This window comes from Xyrauchen texanus, chromosome 14 (assembly GCF_025860055.1).
Source record: "Xyrauchen texanus isolate HMW12.3.18 chromosome 14, RBS_HiC_50CHRs, whole genome shotgun sequence".
Taxonomy (NCBI): Eukaryota; Metazoa; Chordata; class Actinopteri; order Cypriniformes; family Catostomidae; genus Xyrauchen; species Xyrauchen texanus.
Window position 1 is genome coordinate 17,999,243 of NC_068289.1, and position 23,190 is coordinate 18,022,432.

General features: G+C 36.3%; 1 protein-coding gene across 1 annotated transcript; it reads right to left on the reverse strand.

The window, feature by feature from the left end:
* Positions 1-399: 399 nt before the first annotated feature.
* slc15a1a (solute carrier family 15 member 1a) lies at positions 400-20,093 on the reverse strand. Its single transcript, XM_052142447.1, has 22 exons — positions 19,681-20,093; positions 19,217-19,304; positions 17,091-17,232; positions 16,869-16,988; positions 13,586-13,685; positions 12,965-13,055; positions 12,803-12,886; positions 12,638-12,720; positions 11,662-11,748; positions 11,481-11,570; positions 10,201-10,245; positions 9,987-10,019; positions 9,636-9,724; positions 8,833-8,914; positions 8,443-8,562; positions 8,015-8,155; positions 7,411-7,457; positions 7,244-7,339; positions 6,655-6,763; positions 6,268-6,402; positions 5,993-6,100; positions 400-892 (listed from the first exon to the last, which is right to left on the reverse strand). The coding sequence occupies exons 1-22, from the start codon at positions 19,705-19,707 to the stop codon at positions 665-667; spliced, it is 2,145 nt and encodes a 714-aa protein (XP_051998407.1). The 5' UTR covers positions 19,708-20,093; the 3' UTR covers positions 400-664.
* Between the last annotated feature and the right edge of the window lie 3,097 nt (positions 20,094-23,190).

Genomic DNA, 23,190 nt, shown 5'->3' on the forward strand with positions numbered 1-23,190 from the left:
TCTGTATCCATTTAAATAGTACGTGTGTGACCTAGTATTTTTATACAGTATGTTCAGATACTAAAAGTTGGGCTGTGTAATTCAGCCTTTAGGCATTGTTATGGTTTGCAAAACAACTTGAGACCAAGACTTCATAGCTTTCAGATATACAACAAATAACAAAACAAATTGCACAGAGTAAGTGAGAAGGAAATACGAGTTAAACCCTGAATATCGACTTTAGGCTTTTCTCATGGTAAATTATAATGTGTTTTGGAAAGTACTGACATAAAGGACTCCTTGAACAGTTTACTCATAATTACTGAGCAAATAGTTGCAGATTCTACAGCTTATTGAGAAAAATAGGCCATTGTTTCAAAGTTAATAGTTTATTAGCTAATAAACACACACAAAATTCAAATAATTACATACAAAAACAATAACTAGAGTCCATCTGCATTATAAATCATACCTATAGATGAAAATCCCTAGATATCACAACAAATATTTTACACAATACATAATATTTAACAGTACCGACTAAAAGTTCACTCACTCATATAGGTGCAAATGACATATCAACATGTCACAATCTTTCATACCTCTTATAATATTGAACTTAAGGTGAAATGTTAGCATATTATTAACACGATCCAATCTCAGTTTTATTCAAACATGTATATGCTTATATCTTGGTTTGCTTGACCTCCTGCTCATTTTGCCGGTCCGAATCTTTTTCCTGCATTGCGAGCATCTCATTCTCTTTGTCTTTGTCCACTGACTCGAGCTCTAGCTCTCTCCTGACCTGGGCTTCAATCTCCGCTGGGTCAATGTAGGTGTAGAAATAAGCCATGAAGGAGAAGATGATATTCACAGCCACTAGCAGCGAAGCAAAAAGCACATACTCTGCCCACTTTGAGAAGGACACACACATAGACAGTATTAGGTACATATGACTATAATCATTCTTGATCAGTGAAAATAGTTATTAAGGAATCAAATTATTTATTAGTAGTATTTATATTAGGGCTGTCAATCGATTAAAAATTGTAATCAAATTAATTACATGGTGTAACGATTAATCAATCACGATTAATCGCATATACAACTATTTGCTGAGAAAGACCCTCATATAACAATAATTCAATATATAATGATAAAACAATTATACATAGTTATCTTTAAATATAATTTATATATATATATATATATATATATATATATATATATATATATATATATATATATATATATATATATATATATATATTAATTTTTTTAATATATTTAATTAAAATGTGTTACATTCTTGTGGCAGAAGAGTTAATCATTGGTAAGACAATACAAAAAGCGGCTTTAGAATACAATGTATTGTTTACTACCATATTATTGAACATAAACCAATCATTGGCATACAGTTCACAGCAATCCATTTCACAAGTGAATTTGTCAATCAGTTTGAGATTTATTATGAGGGCTTGTTTAAGCACCCAACAATGTACACCTGCGTCAGAAATGCTTGTGTAGCATCTTGGGTGCATTGTGTCATAAATATAAAATGTTTAGGTCACTGTGTCAAGTTAAATATAGTTTAATACTTAGAGCACATCTTAAGATCCCTTAGTTCGAAATTGTGCTCCAGCAACTGTTTTGAACGCAAGAATGTAAGGCATGTTTGTGATGTGCTACTGCTGAAGGGATGTTTTGTTCACTGTATAAACTGTGCGTTGCCAAACAGCTGAAGTTTCACTTACTGCCCTCTGGAGTAAACAGGTGGTACTACAAGCATGCATTTTTCAGGAATCTTCCTTATTATGGTCCGTGGGCATTGTGATTAATTGCGTAATTTTTTTAACGCATTATTTTTAATCAACTTAATTGCATTGAATTAAAGTGTTAAATCGACAGCCCTAATTAACAGTTATTATACCTTAAATACAATTTGGGGTAACTGTATATCTAAACACTGAAACACTTTAAAAAAAAATCAATTAATTTAATTGCAGTAGAAATAAAATATCAAACCAAGAGGAATCTAAAAGCACATGATGCTAGAGGACCTTTTTTCAGAATTAAAATTCACCTTTCTGAGTCATTTTTGTAAAGATTTTTAAATCAACTGGTGCCATGAGCTCCATTCACACCACAGCTAAATGTGGCCCAAATCTGTGGCCCAAAACTAACATTTTTGTCTTAAGTGGGTCAAAATTCTATGAATTATGTAATTTTGCTCTTATTTCTGCCCTTAAGAACAAATGTGATTAATAAATGTTCATTAGTGTTAAGACTCTTAAGAGATTAAGATTTTTATGAGCTCAGGAGATGTATCGAAAGTAGTTAGGAGTAGCATTATGACCGTGATGTGTTGAAACCACACACACACTCAAACAAAGAAAGAGTGTGTTATACTTACATTATAGTATTTAGGCAAATGCGATTAGTGGTTGAGCCAACAAGTGAAAGCCATCAATATAATTTTAAAATGTCCTTACATTTTTTATTAAATTAATATATTGAAACTCATTATTGTTGATGTAGGCTGCAGCAACATTAAGCATTTGACATATTTGATGGGCAATATGCCTAAGCTTTCAGAGGGCTGCAACAACAAATCAATACAATCTAAAGATAACTAGAACTACAATAATCAATTATGAAAATATTCAACAATTAATTTAATTAGGATTAGTTGGAAGCACGCACATGCTTGCCAACCAAACGGAGCGCAATGTACAGAGAAAGGGACCGCAATCATTTTGACAAAAATAATGAATTTGATCAAATATTGATTTTTGAACATCAAATTTACAGTAAATGCCCATTCATACAAAGAACGATATGAAAACTATAACCATAAAGTTTTAAATAATTTTCTAGCTCTAAGAGAATAGTGGAGTCCACAACACAACTACAACGACAATGGCACAGAGAAATAATATTGTTGGGATCACTTTCAGAACTAGTTTCTTATTTTCCAGCTGATGAACGATAAAAACATTGACAGCCAATCAAAATCCATCCAACTTTAAAGGGCTCAATGTGCACACATCGTAAACTAACACATTCCAGCACCGGATTACCACAGAAACTCCTGCTCAAGAACTGGCATTGTTTCTTCTACATTCACGGAGATGAGATAATTAAAAGCTAATAAAGCTGGTAGCATAAAATTACCTCAGGTATCCAGTTCTTTTGAAGCTGTATCCATCTGTTTTTCTTTTGGCATCTTTTAGAAATGAAGAGCAGCCATTTTATTGACTCTGAACATAACTGTAGCGCACGCTTAGAATTTGCATAAAGTTATCATCTGTTGGTGTGGACTCTAATATAGTTACCATTCTTGGCGTGAACGGGCCTTAACTGTAATGGGATTACAACAAAGAGTTTAGTTTATTATCATTTAAATTAGTTTTTTAAGTTGGCCCACTGTATTAAACAGTTCCTTTTATGATAAGGTGAAAAGCAATATCCAATTTATTGCAATGTTTATTTTTTATTGTAATTATTTTATTTTTTGCACACAATAGCATACACTACTACGTTTATTATTTAATTTAATTTTTGCCTTCAATTTGTACATTGCTTGAAGGAGAACATTGGGCAAGATGTGCAATAACGTTTAAAAACAGGAAATACAATTTGGCTAAATCAAAAGATTAATCTGTTATCGATTGTTTTATTATGATTCTGTTTGGTATTAAATCATAAATGAATGGTGCATGCCGCTCTAACGTATAACCCTTGCAGGCCCACTAATGGCTGATTCAGTGGTTGAAGGTGGCCATTATGGGTAGACATCATTGTTGTCCTTGACAACGCTTAGGTTTAGCACCTTAGTCAGATTTTGTTGAAATTTACGTTATCTTCTTTATAAAAAGCTTTTACTTTTACACAAGTCCTACTTTTTGCTAATAAATAATTGACACTTAAGTCAAAAGAATAAGACTATTCTTAAGAACTTTTCTGAGAAGTTTTACGCATGTGGCCCCAAATACTGGTCGTACTCGTAACAACAGACACTCCTAAACTGACCAGTTCGTGTACAACACTCTCTGAGCATGCATAAAACAAACTCTGGCATGTTCATTGTTATTATATAATTAATTACATTATAATTAAAATTACTATTATTCTTTTTATATTTTTAATGCAGCTTATCTAACAATATATTGACAAATGGTGACGACTTCTTGCTAGCTAATGTAGTATTTACAAAGCAATTTGCAGCTGTATAGTGGAATTTAATCACCATACAAGCTCAAGAATGTAATATTACTTGCAAATGAAACAATATGTAAGGTAAGAAGAGTTATCTAATAATGTCAGATTTTCATTGACTTGATTGCATTCCTGTTTTGATGCGGTTTGATACTCTGTTTCATTTTGCACACACATTTTACTACACGAAAGCCAAAGGCATCACTATGAAGCTAATAATTTGATTTTCTTTCCTTAAAAGATATTAACTAGAAAAGATATGACCCACAATTACAAGTTGTAAACCATTAAATGCCTACATGCAGGGTAAATCAAGCAAAGCAAATGAGGTATTTTGAGTTAGATTGATAAAATAAAATCGAATTACCTCCCAACATGAATCCACACACACACACACACACACACACACACACACACACACACACGTATATATACACATATATACACACATATACATATATATATACATATATATACATATATATATATATATATATATATATATATATATATATATATATATATATATATATATATATATATATATATATATATATAGATATATATACATATACATATATATAAATATATATATATATATATATATATATATATATATATATACACACACACATAAGCGGCTGAAGCGGCTCTGACCGCACAGAGAATGACAGTTTTGGAGTTTGTGCTTATTTACATGTCATGCTCCCGTATTATATGAAATAAAGATAAATCGGCAAGCTGTGATCTGTGTTTCTATTAGACACCCGAGCTGCAGCGTTCCTCTCCTCTCGTGTGTCATTATTATAGTTTTATATGATCTCATGTTACATTAAATGACATTAAGCGACTATATGAGAACGGAATTATTTTATTATTATCACTGAGATTTGCAGTTACAAATGGCAATCCAACTTTTGTTAGTGTTTTCCATGAAGACACCCACCAGAGTTTTGTAGACAGCCAGAGGCTGCACAACATTTGACGTAGGCGGCCGCCTAGTAATTTTCCCTGCCAACAGAACGTAAACCAGAGTTTGATTTCAGCTGTAAAGCGATTTCTTTCTTCTAAAATTACATAATTTAAACGCAAATCAATATTTTATGTCCATGTATTTATTCATTTGGTTAGTATCCATTTAATAAGCGGGAAAGATCCGATAATGTTCATTTTATGGAACAATATCGCCAACTCATGGTCTGGCATTGATATGTAAATGTTTTAAAGCTTTTTGTGTTGTCATACGAATGGGAAGATTCTGAAAAATGCTGTTGGTGTGAACAGGATTTGTTTTAATTATTATTATTAAAATGTAGGGTCGAAGACTGTGGTTTCCATGTGGACAAGGCCTTAGTGGGTGTATGAAGTAATGTCCCCTAAAGTTCACACAGGTGTCCTAGCAGAATAACAACAGTGTTCTTTAGCACATTAACTACGGACACGTTCTAATAATGTTTGACAACCACAAAGTGTGGAAATGATTCCTACCAAACCTCTTTGTGAAAAGATTTCCATGGAATGTGTGTTTGTACTATCTTTAAAAACCAAAAGAAAATCCATCCATCTGCAAACGCTTATCCATAGTCGGGTTGCAGACTAAAGAAATCATCACTTGATATTTAGTTGTGTAATACAACTCATGCACATGAAAGTGTGGCTTAAGTGTCCAAATATTTAGATATATAATATTCCCAGAAAATTACATGATATGATAATATACATACACCTGGCTTATTTCTGCATTTAGTGTATGTCATGTGTTTTACAGTATGTCATTGGAGGTCATATGTAGCACCTGTTTGGGAAGTTTTCCCAGCTCTGCCACAATCAGCACTATCATATTTCCCACAGCATTTGTGCACAACCAGCCAGCCTGCAACACTGATTTCATATTTTTTGGAGCCTAAAGACAGAAGTAGTGTTGTGAAAAGATGAAATGCCATTGCAAATTTTAGGCCTATTCTCCAATCATGAACAGTCTACCATACACAGCTCATTTTAAATATTAGTTACTGACAACACTGAGTAAGTTTACACAATTCAATAGACTGTAGTGTGCTCTGTTTCTACCTGTGAGTATGAAAACTGCAGGCCAGTGACTGAGAACATAACCTCTCCTGTAGTAATGAGGAAGTACTGAGGAATCTGCAGAGCCATGTGAACTGAGTTGGGCCTGATGTCCTCAACTTCTGTTATTGAGCTACACTGAACACACACACACAAAACAACAACAACAACAACAACAACACACATATGCACACATAAATAAAAGGACACAGTATAGGGATCATAGCATTGTACATATTAATTTGCATTAAAGACTCTGTACTTCAAACTAATTGCTTATACAGATCAATGCGCTGTTGACTGACTGATAGTGCAGAGACATGTAGTAATTGCAGATAGAAGCCTTTATATATTGAGATGCTGAGCAAAGACGATTGTGAGGTAACATACATTAGTCCAGGACAGCGTACTGGGGATTAAGTATGTGTACGAAGAACCAAATCCAAACTTTCGAGAAAACTCGCAAGACTGCTCACCACTACGGAGTATAAATGTCTGCCTTCGAAGAGAAACAGAAAGATCAGCATACACTTGCAGTCAACATGAAATCGCATTCGCAACCCATTTTACTTCATTTGCATTTCATTTAATCTATCAAGAATGTATTCATCCTTAAGAGCATCCCGACATCCCAATTATATTGCTATTTGCCATTACTGGCATAACCATTATTATATTAATATCAAGTGGCATTAAATGAATGCCTTAATTACAACAGTAGCTATAAACAATGGTAAATAGCTATAAAGCCATTGGTTAACGATAGGAGATGTCTGCTGAAATGAAAAGGCATTTCAGAGGTAGAGCGAGTAACTTTGAATCGTGCACAATAAGACCTGTATTATGAAAGTAAAGTGGGTTGGTTTTGATTTCATGTTGATTCTAGTGAAAGTAATACAATTGCAAATCATTTTAAAAGGTATAGTTAGCAATCACAACAGTTTGTTAAAAAAGAAAACTGTTAGGAGAACATACTCACGTCCCCTGAGAAACCAGTGTGTAGTTTGAAACAGCTGATGGCTCAATGAGTCCCAAGTCAGTGATGTTCAAGTCAGCTGTCAAGCCATTCACAAATCTGTGTGACATAAAATAATTTCATTTAGCAGAGATTCGGTTTGATGGGAAATTTAACCAAAGTCCACTTACCTAATAGCATTCTTCCCCTCTTCTGGTTTGGACATTGTGTCTTCTTGCTGGGGCAAAATGACATGTTCAATTTCATAGTTCACTCTATAGGGTGCAAAATGATTTGTAACACCAGCCAAAGGTCATTTAATAGTTTTTTCTGTATGGCAAAGTAATTATTTAGTGTTTGTGGCAAACAGCGCAGTAATATACTAGCCGTTTTCTCTTTAATTCCAAAAACATCAAGACCCTTTCTTATAATTTGCTATAATGGCAGGAATATGACTAACAACTGGTCTTTTGTCAGACCATCATTATTACATTCCGACTTAAAGCGTGCATTATTGTGCAATTCCTTAAGTTGCTAGTAAACAGGTCAGTAACTAGAATTCATGTACTCAAAGTGCCTTTGTGTTCTTTTTGGAACCCAAGCTATATCTACAGACCCTACATATATCGAGACAGAAATCATACAGACTTGGGGTTGAACACCCTAGTAACCACAGAGCAATACCCAAAAAACTTAAACCTTAGTATAGCAATCACCACATAAGTTTTGTGAATTAACTGTAAAAATCTGGAACTATATGAATGATACTACAGTTTAACATGTTAGCACACTCACCAGATTCATCAGGCTGGGGTCAGAGGGTATGATCAGGGTCTGCCGCTCCCCCATGTTTAAACTGAAAGCTTTGGTGATCACAGGATTTGTGCTCAAGGACACTGTGATGTCCCCTTGTTCAAATGTCAAGTAATCACTGCTCTATAAAAACATGACAAACAAAGGTGAAACATCTCTGAGTGTGTGTGTGTGTGTGTGTGTGTATGTTTTGCTTATGTGAGCAAAAATATTTTCACTATTCAAAAATATCCTAATTAGTATATTGAAACCTGCCGAACACCAATAAGTGAGCCGGACCTCACTGTTCAAAAAAAAAAAAAAAAAAGCTCATAAATGGGCCAGATGATGTTTAGCTTTAAATCTACAGAAGTGCACAGGTTTATTTGAGGGTTAGGTTTAGGGTTGGTGTTAGTGTGTGCGAATTGTACCTTCAGTGATTCTAGCAATAGAGGCTCATTGGAAGGGATAGTAACAGTCAGTTGTCCACTGCCCATGTTCACCACCTTCAGCTGACTCTCAGAGGATGATGGGAAATTTGGCAATGTTTTCTAAGAAGAATAGGATATTTTAGAGATCTGGAAGTTGTAAGACCTTTTATTCATGTGAATATATATGAAATGTTCCTATGAGCATTACATGAATCTGATCTGCTGTACCTATTAGCAACTATTTACACTCATTTTCCCACATAATTACTTTTACAGGAACATTTATTTATTTTTCATGTATATTAATTTAATATTAGATTATTTTTTGTCTAATAGAATGTATCTATTTGTCACAGTTTATTTATTTGTATTTACACCTTTCACACTCACATCAATTTCAATCTGGACAAGAGCTGCACAAACAAACGCCATGGAAGCAAACAACATGCCAACTGCCATTCTCTTCAAAGGGCTGAAGAACAAAACAGATTCACTCAAAAGTGTTGAACTGTAGTCATGTTTCCATCCAAGTTAAAAATTCAATTTATGCAAATAAATAAATACATTTGCAAAAAAAAATGTGTACATCCCATGTGTTCAAGAAAACAAAATGGCCACTTTTGTGGTAATTGGCACAAAATGGAAGTTGAAGCCAATTTATAATAAATTATTGCGGTTTAGATTGAGTTGCAGATGCCATATGTCAAGGAAGTGACAGCACACATTTCTGGGATGTAATAGTAGACAGTCATTTTGATGACAGACTTTGGCATTTCAGAATAACCAGAGCAACATTTCACATGCATTGCGATGAAATTGATGATATTCTCGGAGTGAATTATGCATTCACATGGCTTGTTGAGGCAAAGTCACGTGACTTTTTTTGATGCGCATCTGTATCCCTATATAAATGTTATATTCATTTGTTTGCTTAATGTGTTACAATTGTAGTTTATGTGCATGTCTTAAAATCAAATTGAAAAATGTATCCACCTCAAGCAAGTTTATAAATTATTTTAAGCACATTTTGGAGATTATATTACCATTTTTGTGTTTCCATCCAGAATTCTTTATGTAATATTGCAAAATTTGCATAGAAATATGGGCATGGAAACTCAGCTATTAATACCAACATCAATAAGCAATATTGCTAAGATAATAAGCATTTTCTGTTATAAATTGTCAAGTCTTACCTGAAATTGAGGCCACACTTCTGGATTAGTGGGAAGACAATCTTGTCCATTATAGGCACAAGGGTCAGAATGAGGATGGGGTTCACAGTCTGACAGAGGAAAAATCTCAGTTAAGTAGTACTTCATAAGTAATTCATTATGAAGTCTATACTTGTCACTGCCGTTTTGGATAATTAAATGATTCAAGGATACAATCAAACAAAGGCAAGTGCACTATTTAGGACAGGGCCTAAATTCAAATCTTAAACTATTATATTTAAGTGTAAGATGAAGAAACTTAACATACAAAGCCACTGTTAGCATTGATAATAATACTAATCATTTTAGTAGAGCCAACTGGGAGGAACTCACCTGCATCTGGTCTGGCTGCAGGATGAATGCCCCCTACAGAAATAAAGAAATGACATACATGTCATTACATGTCAATTATGATATTAAATACATCACTCTGAGTTGTGACTATAGACACAATCAGATAATGTTTGATTGATCTCCAACATCCTGTTAGATAAATCTTCTATAACAGTGTATTTTATGTAGAACTGTTAAGAAATGAGACACTTACAAAGTCTCCGGTCATAGTAGTGGCTTGGAGAGTCCAGCGGGAGCCCTGCACACAACCAGCAGACACAAACTTTTACAACAAACACCAGCCCACCCAAGAGAAAATGACAGCAGTCATTTTTAGAAAAAACAAAATGCATATTTCGAGAACAAAGTCATAACATTACAAGAATACTAGAATTACTACAATAAAGTCTGAAATGTTTAACAAAACACAGTGCACCATTCTGTGTATGGGGCTGTTAGCTGCAGACCGGTCAGAGTGACTACGATAACCCCATCCACAGTCAAAAGCACCTACGATGGTCACGTGACAGGCGGAACTGCACCATGAAGCAGTGGAAGTAGGTCTCCTGGACCAATATGTCATGTTTTCTCTTACATCACGTGGACGGCCATGTACGTGTGTGCCGTTTACGTGGGGAAGTGGGAAAACGACAAGCCGGTGGAGGGAGTGTGATGCTCTGGGCAATGTACTGCTGGGAAACCCTGTGTCCAGTCATTCATGTGGATGTCAATTTGACATGTGTCAATTACCTAAACATCGTTGCAGACCAGGTACACCCTTCATGGTAGTGGTATTCCATAATGGCAGTGGCCTCTTTCAGCAGGATAATGCACTCTGCCACACTGCACACATTGTTCGGTAATGATTTAAGGAACATAATGAAGTGTTCAAGGTGTTGCCCTGGCCTCCAAATTGCCAAGAACTCAATCTGATTGAGCATCTGTGGGATGTGCTGGACCAACAAGTCCGATCCCTGTGGCTCCACCTCTCAACTTACAGGACTTGAAGGATCTGCTGCTTATATCTTTGTGCCAGAGACCAAAGGATATCTTCAGGGGTCTTGTAGAGTCCATGCCTCTGCAGGTCGGTGCTGTTTTGATGGCACGTGGAGGACCAACAGTATATTAGGCATGTGGGCATTATGTTTTGGTACACTGATACACGTCAGTGTATGTACAATGCTAAAGTAAATAAAACACATCTGTAACTTCAACACTTCTAATGAAAGTTAGCGATGAAAAAAAATTTACTTTCTCCTAAGTGTACAGAGACAGCTATACTGTAAGTAACCCTTTCAGGTCGACTCAAGCAATGGCATACGTTTTATGGGGAAAGTGCTTGGGAAGCCTGTATTGAAACAATCATTATTTTTACAATGTATTGCTAGTAACACAGAAAACATACTCTTCTCCTTTAAAAAATAACAGTTCAAGCTTTGGTTTGACAAACAGTTTTCCACAGATCTGAGCAGATCATGTAATGCTTAGCTTTACCTTTTGGTCAAACAGAGTCCAAAACATGGGCAGTGGGATGTAGAGGAATAACACCTTCAGTACCATCTTTATCTGAGCGATGAGAAGTTTCTGTAGTAGAGAGAAAGAATAGAGTAATGAGGTGTGTGTGTGTGTTGGGGTGTGTGTTTATATGTATGCAGATGACAGGAATTTAACCTACATCATATTTCTCATTGGCCCAGTCCATCCAGTGTTCTCTCTTTGGAAACTTGCTGCTTCTGTGCCTGAAACGGTTTTTGATGGCAAACTACAGAAAGAGAAGACAAATTCTATGTAGGCCAGATATATTGTATTGAAATAGTTCACCCAAAAATTTTCTTTAGTCACATCATGCCAATCCAAACCCATATTATTTTAATTTTCTGATGGAAAAGGGGATGTTTTTGCAGATTTGGCAAGCTACTTTTTTCCCATTCAAATTAAACAGACAGTAATTCACGCTGCCAAATTCCAAAAAGAATAACAACAAAAACGGTCTAAAGTAATATGACATTGATGTCTATCTATGGTTCTCACATGTCTTGAGGCATTTTGAAGTCAATGTTGTGACGTGCTAGCTTTGTGTGCAAGAATGAGTCTTGAGAGCTACAGCGGAGGGTAAAATTTCAGAGAAAAAAACATTTTTGAATAGAGAAAATCTATTTTATGGGAGAAGACTTGGAATATAGCAAAGCAGTAATATGGATCACTATTATGGTAAATGTGTTTGTCATTTTTTGAGCTTCACAGCCTCTTTCATTGTATCAGGGACATTTTGAAACCAAAATAGATTTTTATCCTGCTTGATTTATTACAGCAGCAGTCAATCACGTGCTTGGCAATCACAGTCCTACAGAGGCAATCGCGTGCTTGGCTACAGCTGCGTGTGCACACTGATTCTGCGTCACCTACAGTGCTGAAATATTATTCTAAAAATCTTTGTTTGTGTTCTGCAGAAGAAATAAAGTCATACAGATCTGGGATGGCATGTGGATGAGTAAATGATGAGAGAATTAAACATTTTTGGTGAACTATTTCTTTAAAATATCAGTATTGGCCACAAAATTCCTGATCAGTGCACCACCAAGACATTATTTTTTGGTGGTCTATTACTAGAATATCTCAAAATATGTGAGCATTGAGTGTGGTTGACTCACCCCGATGCATTTACACACGGAACCAATAATGTTTCCTTCTGGATCAGTTTTGATATACATGCCACTGCCAGTGATGAACACCACTATACACAACATGACACACATCAGAATCAGATACACAAATCACTCTGTGTGTATGTGCTGGTCACGATAACTCCGGCTTACCCAGAGAAACAACCATCAGAGCGGCTGGTACACCAAAAGCCAATGGATAACAGGGCTGCTGAGTGTAGATGCCACACTTCTGAGCTGCACACACACAGGATGAGGGTTATTAGCTAGAAGGAAGGCCAAACATAACATGGAAATGTGTATTCATGTACATACCTCTCAGAACAGGTGTAATGAGTGTGGAGAGAAGACTTCCTCCGTTAATGCACAGATAAAACACAGAGAAAAATGTGTTGAGCTGCCGACTCTGTAATGACCAACACAACAACAAACCATTTGAAAGATTTATCAGTGACAAGAAGTCATCCGATTCCCTAAATCATGAGTGACAGCGTCTTTAGAGGGCTGCAGAGCCCACCCATTATTTGAATTTGAATATTATCTTGGTTCTGTATTTTACATACATTTTTTCCATAGGGATATCATAAAATCTTTCATAAAAGAGCTCTAAGCCATGAACCAACCAACCAGGTCCGAGGTGAATCACAATATTACAAACTTTTATTTAATGCAAGAGAAAATCAGACAAAAAGACAAAGATACAAGGTAACGTCTTTAATGAGGGAATGAACTACAATCCCATAAAGCATTGTGAATGATGAAATCACATTAAAAATTATGTCAAATACAAAATTATTGATTATTTAATTATAGAAGACATTTAAAGTTTATTGAAAAATATCCAGATTTATACAAATCAATAAGTAGTTTGAGAGTGTAGGGAAAGCAACTCGGTTGTGTTAAGAGTAAAAAGAGATTATGGAGCCTTTATCATACCTGATGTTCCTGAAACTGATCTCCACCAAATGCAGACACACATGGTTTAATACCCCCAGTGCCCAGAGCAATGAGGATCAAACCGAGCATTGACAACGCCCTGAAAATAAAACACAGATTGTAAGCCCTGACATTTTCATGTGCTTCACAGGTTCTCATCTTCATCAGGGCTATATACAAGAATGTACGACTATTGCAATTGTATTAATGAACAAAAGACTGAAGTGCATAACTTTTTATGTTAAAATACTTTGTTCTATCCCAGCATAGTATTCAGAGACAAATATAAGCAAGCTATTTTTAGGTTAATTTTTACTTAAACTGTAAACATGTTGTTTCTGTGGTGTTTTGAGCAGCTCATCCAGCCTGACAGAACAACATTGGCTTGAGTTTTGAGCCAGGACTACGGATTTATTATATATTTACTTATTTTTTTACATTGTATTTTAAAAGGTAAACCATGACAAGATAAAACTTTAATGACTTTTCAATGCTTCTGTTTAAAAATCGTTAGGCTACTTTTTGTTTGAATAAAGGTAAAACATCATATTATGCAACTAAACTTTACAGAGAGCTTACGACCTAGATCTATTTGTGAAGTTTTGCCTTAAGAACTGGTGGTACTGAATTATGCACTGACTTACTTGCAAACCAACAAGTTAATATGTCCTTAGTTTGAACTTTACGCACAGCTGATGCAACCATAGGTCAGGACCCCCCCCCCCATATGAGGGTTGTCCCCCCCTAAAATATCATTAAAATATTTGTATTGTAAATAATATAATGATATATTCTTAAAATAATTGTTTAAGAAATAAAATAATACAAATGCAAACGGGGCAACAACAGAAAAAAAACCTTGGTGTCACCTTCAAAAATTGCTCTTGAGAATTGTTATGTTTATTGTCCCCCCCAACATTTTGATGAAATTTTCGCCCCTGGATACAACCGTATTCTTATCTACAGACGCCATTGTTGTGAGGGGTGGAAGTACAGTACATTCAATATGTTATACTGTTCTGTTGTACTACACTCCCCACAATCCAGAAGGGAAATCCACTCATCAGAGAAGTTGCTGTCATCATGGAAATGGCAATCATTGCAAGAATGTTTTTGCTAGCTAGGAATATACAGTGCCTATAAAAAAATCATCATACCCTATTGGAAGACTCTATTTTTTCTTACAGAGTGAAATCAAAACCCATTAATTATTTTTATTTTTTTACAGCTTAATTTATAAATTTTGCTTTACAACATTCAAGTAATGAAAAAAAGGCAAGAGTTCCAAAAGTTTATAAAAGATTAAAAGCTAGAATAACCGGGTTTGAAAAGTGAAAATAACCTTGAATTTAATACTTCGTAGAGCCATCTTTTGCTTTAATGGCAGCCATTAGTCTGTTTGGATATGTCTCTACTAGCTTTGTGCACCTAGATTGAGCAGTGATGGACTGCTCTCTTCATGTCCATCCACAGGTCTTCTCTTGGATTTAGGTTACACCTCTGACTTGGCCACTCAAAGACTTTGGCCTTCCCATCCTTAAGCCATTGTTTTTGTTTTCTTGTGGTGTGCTTAGGGTCATTGTCGTGCTGAAAAGTGAACCACCTGCCAATCTTCAGTTATCGAGCAGAGGGCCAGAGATTTTCCTTAAATAATTGGGAGTGCATGGCAGCATCAATTTTCCCTTCAATCCTGACCAATTGCCCAGTCCATGCTGAAGAGAAACACCCCCACAACATGGATGAAGTGCTGATAACTCCAACTGTACAACAAAGGATACTTCACTGGCTACTGCCTGAACCTTTGATTTAGGATGGACTTCAATTGAAATAAACTGCAACAAGCTACCTGCCGGACTTTAAGCATACATTACTGACCTCTGCTTGCATCATCTTGGTCATAGGATGGACTACACTCTCTTAAAATGGAATACATAGACAATAAATCAATGCCTTAATTATTTGCCTAAAGACAATTAATTTTTAAAGGATAATTTTCAGTCATGTTTTTATTTAACCTGCTCAATGAGGACTTTAAGACATTACAGCATCTTTTTCTGTTACAGCATAATTTTCTGTAAAGCTGCTTTTAAATGATGTGTTGTGAAAAGTGCTTTACGAATAGAAATAACTTGACTTATTTCTAAAATGTTGCCACCATGCTTCTCAGTTGGTATAGTATGTTCTGGGTGGTGTGCCCTGTTTGGCTATTCTCCAAATATAGAGCTTGGAGTTCAGTCCAAAAAGTAATTTTTTTGTCTCATAATGGATGTCACGTGCAGAGACCGATCAATCTAGGGCTTATAAATCAAAGTTGCCTTTGGCCACAGGGGCCTGGGTAGCTCAGGAAGCAAAGATGCTGACTACCACCCCTGGCCAGGGTGTGCTGAGTAACTCCAGGCAGGCCTCCTAAGCAACGAAATTAGCCGGTTGGTAGGGAGGGTAGAGTCACATGGGTTACCCTCCTCGTGGTCGTGATATAGTGGTTCTCGCTCTCAAATAAGGTGCGTTCTAGCTGAGATCGCGGGAGGCGTGATTGCCTCCACATGCGCCTAAGTCTCTGCAGTAACATGCCGACCGCCCAGCAAGCCACATAAAATGCATGGGTTTAGTCCCATAGATTAGTCCCCTGCCACCAGGATTGAGGCGAGTAACTGCACTATCACGAGGGCCTAGTGAGCATTGGGAATTGGGCATGCCAGATTGGGGAGAAAAAATGACTTTGGAATCTTGATAGCTTTCCTGATCAATAAGCTCCTGACACGGTCATCCAGTTTGGAGGGACGGCTGGATCTAGGCAAGGTTTTGGTGGTGCCATATGCTTTCCACTACTTGATAATGCTCTGAACATTATCTATAGGGAAAGTTAAAGCCATTGAGATCTTTTTGTATCTAACCTGTGCTTTTCCACAATTTTATCTGCAAGCCCTTTTGAAAGCACCTTTTCAACCATGGTGAATTATTGAAATCATTAACATTCACTACTATAGTAAACTAGTCCGAAGTAATCAAAACCATTACAATTGATGTCAGGTGGGGGCCAATTAGCCAGATATGTGATCTGAAACATGATTGGGGGGGGCTGATCACTTAACTAAACCAGGTATTTCACTTTTTTATTTTCACTTTGCTGTTGAAGGTTCTAATGTGTAAATACAGCTGGAAAAGTTTAGATTTAATTTATTTAAATTTCCAGGGTATAATATGACAAATAATAAGGATTTTGACAAGGTATGATGACTTTCTATTGGCACTGTAATGTAATATTTGAAATTAATTCACTCACATGTGGAAAGTCAAGTTATCTGGCTTGCCGTCTCTGTTTGCATCTGTGATGTCATGAACAGTGCTGACAGCCATGATAACCTGGCCAATGGCATACACTATGGACAGGTAAATGATTGTCCTGAAAGAGCACAAACATATTTATAATAATATACATTCACTCTTAAATAGGTTTTGTTTATGTTAAGAAGTGTTGGGCAGATTTAGATTTGATTAAACCTACTTGAATTTCCCAAGCCAGGAATCAGCAATAATGGCACCCAAGATGGGTGTCAAGTAGCACAATGCCACAAAGGCATGATAAATAGAGGTTGCAAGATCATCGTCCCAACGCAGAAAATATCGGAAATAAAGTACCAACACAGCTAGACAGAAGTAGAGAGAATGATTGACTTTACTATAATTTTACTATAAATAGCCAATGTGTTATGATCATTTAAACCCTCCTATTGCATTCAAAATCTGCATATACCATTTCAATTTGCAGGTTAGTTTTGACCCGGTGGTGATTTAAGCTTATAACACATTCATAATCCAGTTGTTTTTATAAAAAAAAAAAAAACATATTGTAGCTCATGGTTAACTTCTTAGCTGTCCATACTTGTAAAAATATCAATATTTTATAATATTTTTATAAATACATTTTTATTATAAATGTCATTATGCATGATGTCAGTTTTGTTTTTTCTTAAGAAATTCTTTAACATTTCAAAATATATATAACTACAGTTAAACCAGTGTGATACAAGTGAGGATATATTTCTTTATCAAGCTTTATATGAAATTTCATTTGAATATAACATTGCATTAAATGTATATAAAAATTTAAAGTGTGATTTTCTAGCAATTCTCCTTTTAACTTCCATATTAATTCAGTAATTGAAATCTAAACAACCAAATATTTTTTTTCCCAACCAAACAACATCAAAACTATACAACACAACTACACAACATCTGCACTTGTATACAATATTTTTAAACAATCTATTCTGTTTGTTGCATAAACTGCTGAATGTTAAAGTGTGTTTATGCCGCAAGCTGGTTCATTATCAGATCAGTCTGTAGAGGGCAGAAGAGTAAAATGTGGACTTTTCTTTCAGACTATCCATGCTTGAACTTGGATTCTTGTGACACCTCCCTTTCAGTTTTTCCTTTGATATAGTGTATTTGTTATGTGTTACATCTGTTTTGTCTGTTCTGTTTGTGTGTGTGTGTGTGTGTGTGTGTGTGTGTGTGTGTGTGTGTGTGTGTGTGTGTGTGCATTTTTGAAAACAAGTTGCAGTACCATTTTGAAAGAGGCTAAATATAAGTAAAGAAAAATCTAATTAATAAATATGCGAAAATATCTGCATAATATCATGTGTAAAGCCACAATTGATTTTGACCCGGGAACGCAAAAGATGTAACAGTTTTATAAAAATAGTTATCTCTCTTAAATAATTTATTCTAAAAATCAGAAAACAAGTGTTTATTTTGGTAGTCTTAACAAAGTCACAAAGTTTGGTTCCTGTAAGAAAAACTATGTGGTATTTAAAAATTATGATTTACCTCTATCGGGTCAAAAATGACCAGAATGCAATAGGAGGCTTAACCCCAATTCTTGACTCTGTGTCAACTGTCATAATAGTTACATAGTAGTCACAGTATGAACAGGGTCCAAGCAGTGAAGTTGAAACCATATTGTGTTTATTCTGATGTTGTGTGCTCTAAAAGTGCCAAATCTAGGCTAATATAAGCAAATTTATTTTGTATTTTTTAATAACTCAGGACTGTATAGGTTTCAAGTCAAAGGAGAAAATAAAAAAAGCTTGTCCTAAGCAGATTCACATGAAACTTTATAAAAATTAAATAAAAATATGCAGCAGATATGAGCCACTGAAATTGTAATTCTTTATATATATTATATGTGCAGGGGAGTCTAAAAATGCTATGAGATTTGGCCACAAGATGGCACTACAATGAGTGAATTCACACATTTTTATGTTTAAGGCATATTGTTAGCAGCTATTATATTGTTTTGTGACTTGAATTGATTACTAGGTGTCTGCATGTATTGTTGTCAGTTGTAAGGCACTTTGGATAAAAGCATCTGCTAAATGAATCCATTTTAATTCACAAATCTTGGAAGCAATGGACACTCAAGCAATGTCTGCTGTTCTACTGTAGGTGGGCCGCAAATACTAAAACATCTTTATAATTCAGTTGTGTTCAAAGTAGTTGAAACCATTGTAAAACAGTTGCACATTTGTTAACAACTGTGGTCATTTTCTCTACTGTCCCATCTCCTAGAACCCAAATGATTGACACTTGCTGTTATATCATTATACACGTAGGCTTACACACACTTACCTCGCATGCCATAGTAGGAAAATCTTTCACAGAACTCGTTGACCACAATAAAGAAAATGCTCACTGGATATCCACAACACTCAGGCGTCTATCAACACAAACATTCACCAAAATATGTTAAATACTTGGTCAAATAAGCTGTATAAATATTAAAATATCAAAAGAACACACATGGATGCACACGTGTCTAAATAAGAAAATACTACAGACTTCTACTGCTATATAAAGATAATTATAAGGACTATGAACCCTCCAAAAATGTAGGAAAATCAGATTTTAAATTTTTTAAATTGCAAACATTTTTTGAATGGTTACTTCAAGAAAATGTTTGCAATTTAAAAAAAAATTTATCAGATTTTCCTACATATTTGGAGACAATTTCTTACCCAAATTAAGTATGTGCATATACAATCTGATATGATAAATTAAAATGTAGCTAAAACAATTTAATAAAATGTTCTTACCTTTTTCTTATTTTTCTTCTCATCCATCTTTTCGTCTGTCAGATCAATACATTTTTAGTACATTTACAGCATCAATTTAACAGTAATGATCATTTCTGTGATTGAAAACAGTTTAACACAGGAGGTCCTTACCTGTCATCTTGGGGCAGCTGGAGAATGTATGTGTGTGAGTCACAGCAGAGAGTCCAATAGCACCTCAAGCAGGAGTGTAACTTTATATTAGAATGGACTGTGTCCTGTCTGATTTATGGAGAGATAAATAATACTCAAAGGGTCCATAGGGTAAGTGTATCAGCTCTAGTTTGTGTTTTCTACACTGTTAACAGTGCTTCATAAAATAGTAACATTAAAACTCATTAAGTTTCGTTCAGTTGCAGACTCTCAAGGACCACCAATGTACACAACTAATATCAAAATTCTAATTCATGTTATATTACACCGCAAATGTAAGCATTTTTTCTCTCTTTGTACTTTTTAAGTCAAGTTATTTCTATTCGTAAAGCACTTTTCACAACACATCATTTAAAAGCAGCTTTACAGAAAATTATGCTGTAACAGAAAAAGATGCTGTAATGTCTTAAAGTCCTCATTGAGCAGGTTAAATAAAAAACATGACTGAAAATTATCCTTTAAAAATTAATTGTCTTTAGGCAAATAATTAAGGCATTGATTTATTGTCTATGTATTCCATTTTAAGAGAGTGTAGTCCATCCTATGACCAAGATGATGCAAGCAGAGGTCAGTAATGTGTGCTTAAAGTCCGGCAGGTAGCTTGTTGCAGTTTATTTCAATTGAAGTCCATCCTAAATCAAAGGTTCAGGCAGTAGCCAGTGAAGTATCCTTTGTTGTACAGTTGGAGTTATCAGCACTTCATCCTCTGTGAAGTCCATCATAGTGGTCCATCGTAGTGATGTAAACAGTGATCAAAGCACTCCTCGCTATCTGGCTGGCACAGGCTGCAGTTAGTAGTCATCACTCAGCAACACATAACAGTGGGAGTGGGACATTGGGCTGGGTCTAACTGGCTCTAGTAACCTCAGGATATGTACTCCGAGAATGAGACAGGGAAACAATTAAATAATTTTAGTGTAGAGGCCATTCACTTTAAAGCAGAGTTATAGAAAATGAGAAGTGTTTCTGATTCCGGCAGACCTGACTAATGGAGCATAACTATGGGTTGTGGGATAAATCAGGTGTATGCCTGGCTGAAGAAATTATTCTTTGGTCTAGACTTAAACTGAGAGAGTGTGTCTCAGTCCCAAACAATGTTAGGAAGGCTATTCCATGGTTTAGAAGGCAAAAAGGAAAAGGATCTACCTCCTTTTGTGGATGTTTTAATACTCTATGTACTATCAATAGGCAATATTTTTGTGATCTTAACATAATGGATTATAGCGTGATAGATGGTTGCTTAAGTACTAAGGAGATAAACAACTGAAAGCTTTAAGTAATTAGGCACATTTTTAAATGGATATGAAACAAAAATTCTGCTAATATGATTATATTTCTTGGTTCTAGTCAGTACTCTAGATGCTGCATTTTGAACCAGAGGTGGAAAAATGCTGTTCTAGTAGCACTGGAAATTTGATTATCAAAGGATAGATTTCTATCATATATATAATTTACATTTAAGACATATAGCAGAGGCTTTATCCAAAGCGACATACAAAAATAGGAACATAAGCAATTCTTCATACAAAAGCCAACAATATCCACAGTAACGCACTGCTAAGTTCTAGTTATTAGATGTAGTACAAAAGTTAGAGCAGAAGATAATTTTTTGATTGCAAGGACTGAGAGGGGTGTGCTAAAGGCAAAGGTCAAAGCCTTGAATTTGATGTGGGCAGCTACAGGTAGCCAGTGGAGTGAGATCAAGTGGGGGTGATGTGGCCCCACTTTAGTGATTTTCAAGCATCTTATTTTTAGTGAGTTTTAGTCCTATAATTAATACCTCCGATTTGTCGGAATTTAGTAGAAATACATTTCTAGCCATCAAGTCTTTGATATCATTGATACACTCTGCCAGCTTGGAGAATTGGAAAATTTTACAAGGTCTTGAAAAAATATAAATCTGGGTATCGTCGCTATAACAGTGAATACTAATTCCATGGTTCCTGATCAAATCTACCAGAAAAAAAAAAAAGTGTATCCATATTTTCTGTGACTACATCAATTCCTTTGAACTTTTTGGCATAAGGAGTATGCCAAAAACCGTCTGCAACACAAAAGGGAGAAAGAAGTCAGGTGCATGCAAAAGCGGCCCCCCACAAAGTGCAGCTTTAATCTGTGTAAACGCCTGTTGGCACTGCTCTGACCATTGGACCGGATCTGGAGCCCCCTTTTTAGTGAGGTCAGTCAGCGGGCTGGTGACATCCGAATAATTAGGCACACATCTTCTGTAATAGCCAGCCAGCCCCAGGAACTGCCTCACCCCCTTTTTGGTCTTGGGTCTAGGGCAAGTCGCAATCGCCACGGTCTTGTCAATTTGGGGACGCACCTGGCCATGACCCAAGTGGAACCCCAGATACCATACCTCCACACGCCCAACCGCGCACTTTTTCGGGTTTGCCGTGAGCCCCGCCCGCTGCAGCGATCTCAGGACGGCCCTCAGATGTTGCATGTGCCGCTGCCAATCATTGCTATAAATGATGATATCGTCTAGATAGGCAGCGGCGTAAGCAGTATGCGGTCTGAGGATCCTATCCATGAGATGCTGAAACGTGGCTGGTGCCCCGAACAAACCGAAAGGAAGCGTCAGGAATTGGTGTAATCCGAACGGCGTGGTGAAGGCCGTTTTCTCACGGGATATTGGTGTCAAGGGGATCTGCCAATAACCCTTCGTTAGATCCAAGGTCGAATAAAATCGAGCCGTACCTAACCGATCGAGCAGTTCATCAACACGGGGCATTGGGTACACGTCAAATTTAGACACCGCGTTGACTTTCCTATAATCCACACAGAAACGTACAGACCCATCGCTCTTGGGAACAAGGACGACTGGGCTGGACCAATCGCTGTGGGACTCTTCTATTACTCCCATCTCAAGCATTGCGTCCAATTCTTCTCGAACTACTTTCTTTTTGTGTTCGGGCAAGCGATAGGGGCGGCAACGTACCACCACGCCCGGCTCGGTCTCGATATGGTGATGTATGATGTTTGTGCGGCCTGGTAGAGGAGAAAACACGTCTGCAAACTCCTTTTGTAATTCGGAAACCTCTGCGAGTTGGCGCGGTGAGAGGTGGCCTCCACAAGGAACCGGGGTGTTGAGATTGCGGGCTTTGTTTACCTCCGGTCCGAGCTCCGCCCTCTCGGAACTACCGTTGCTAACGCCACAGAGGCCGCCTCTTCTCTCCACAATTTCAGGAGGTTGAGGTGATATATTTGACACGCGCCCTTCTATCGGTACGCTTAACCTCATAATCGAGATCCCCTACTGGTCGTGTGACCTCAAAGGGTCCTTGCCACTTGGCGAGTAATTTAGAGCTCGATGTTGGGAGTAATACAAGCACT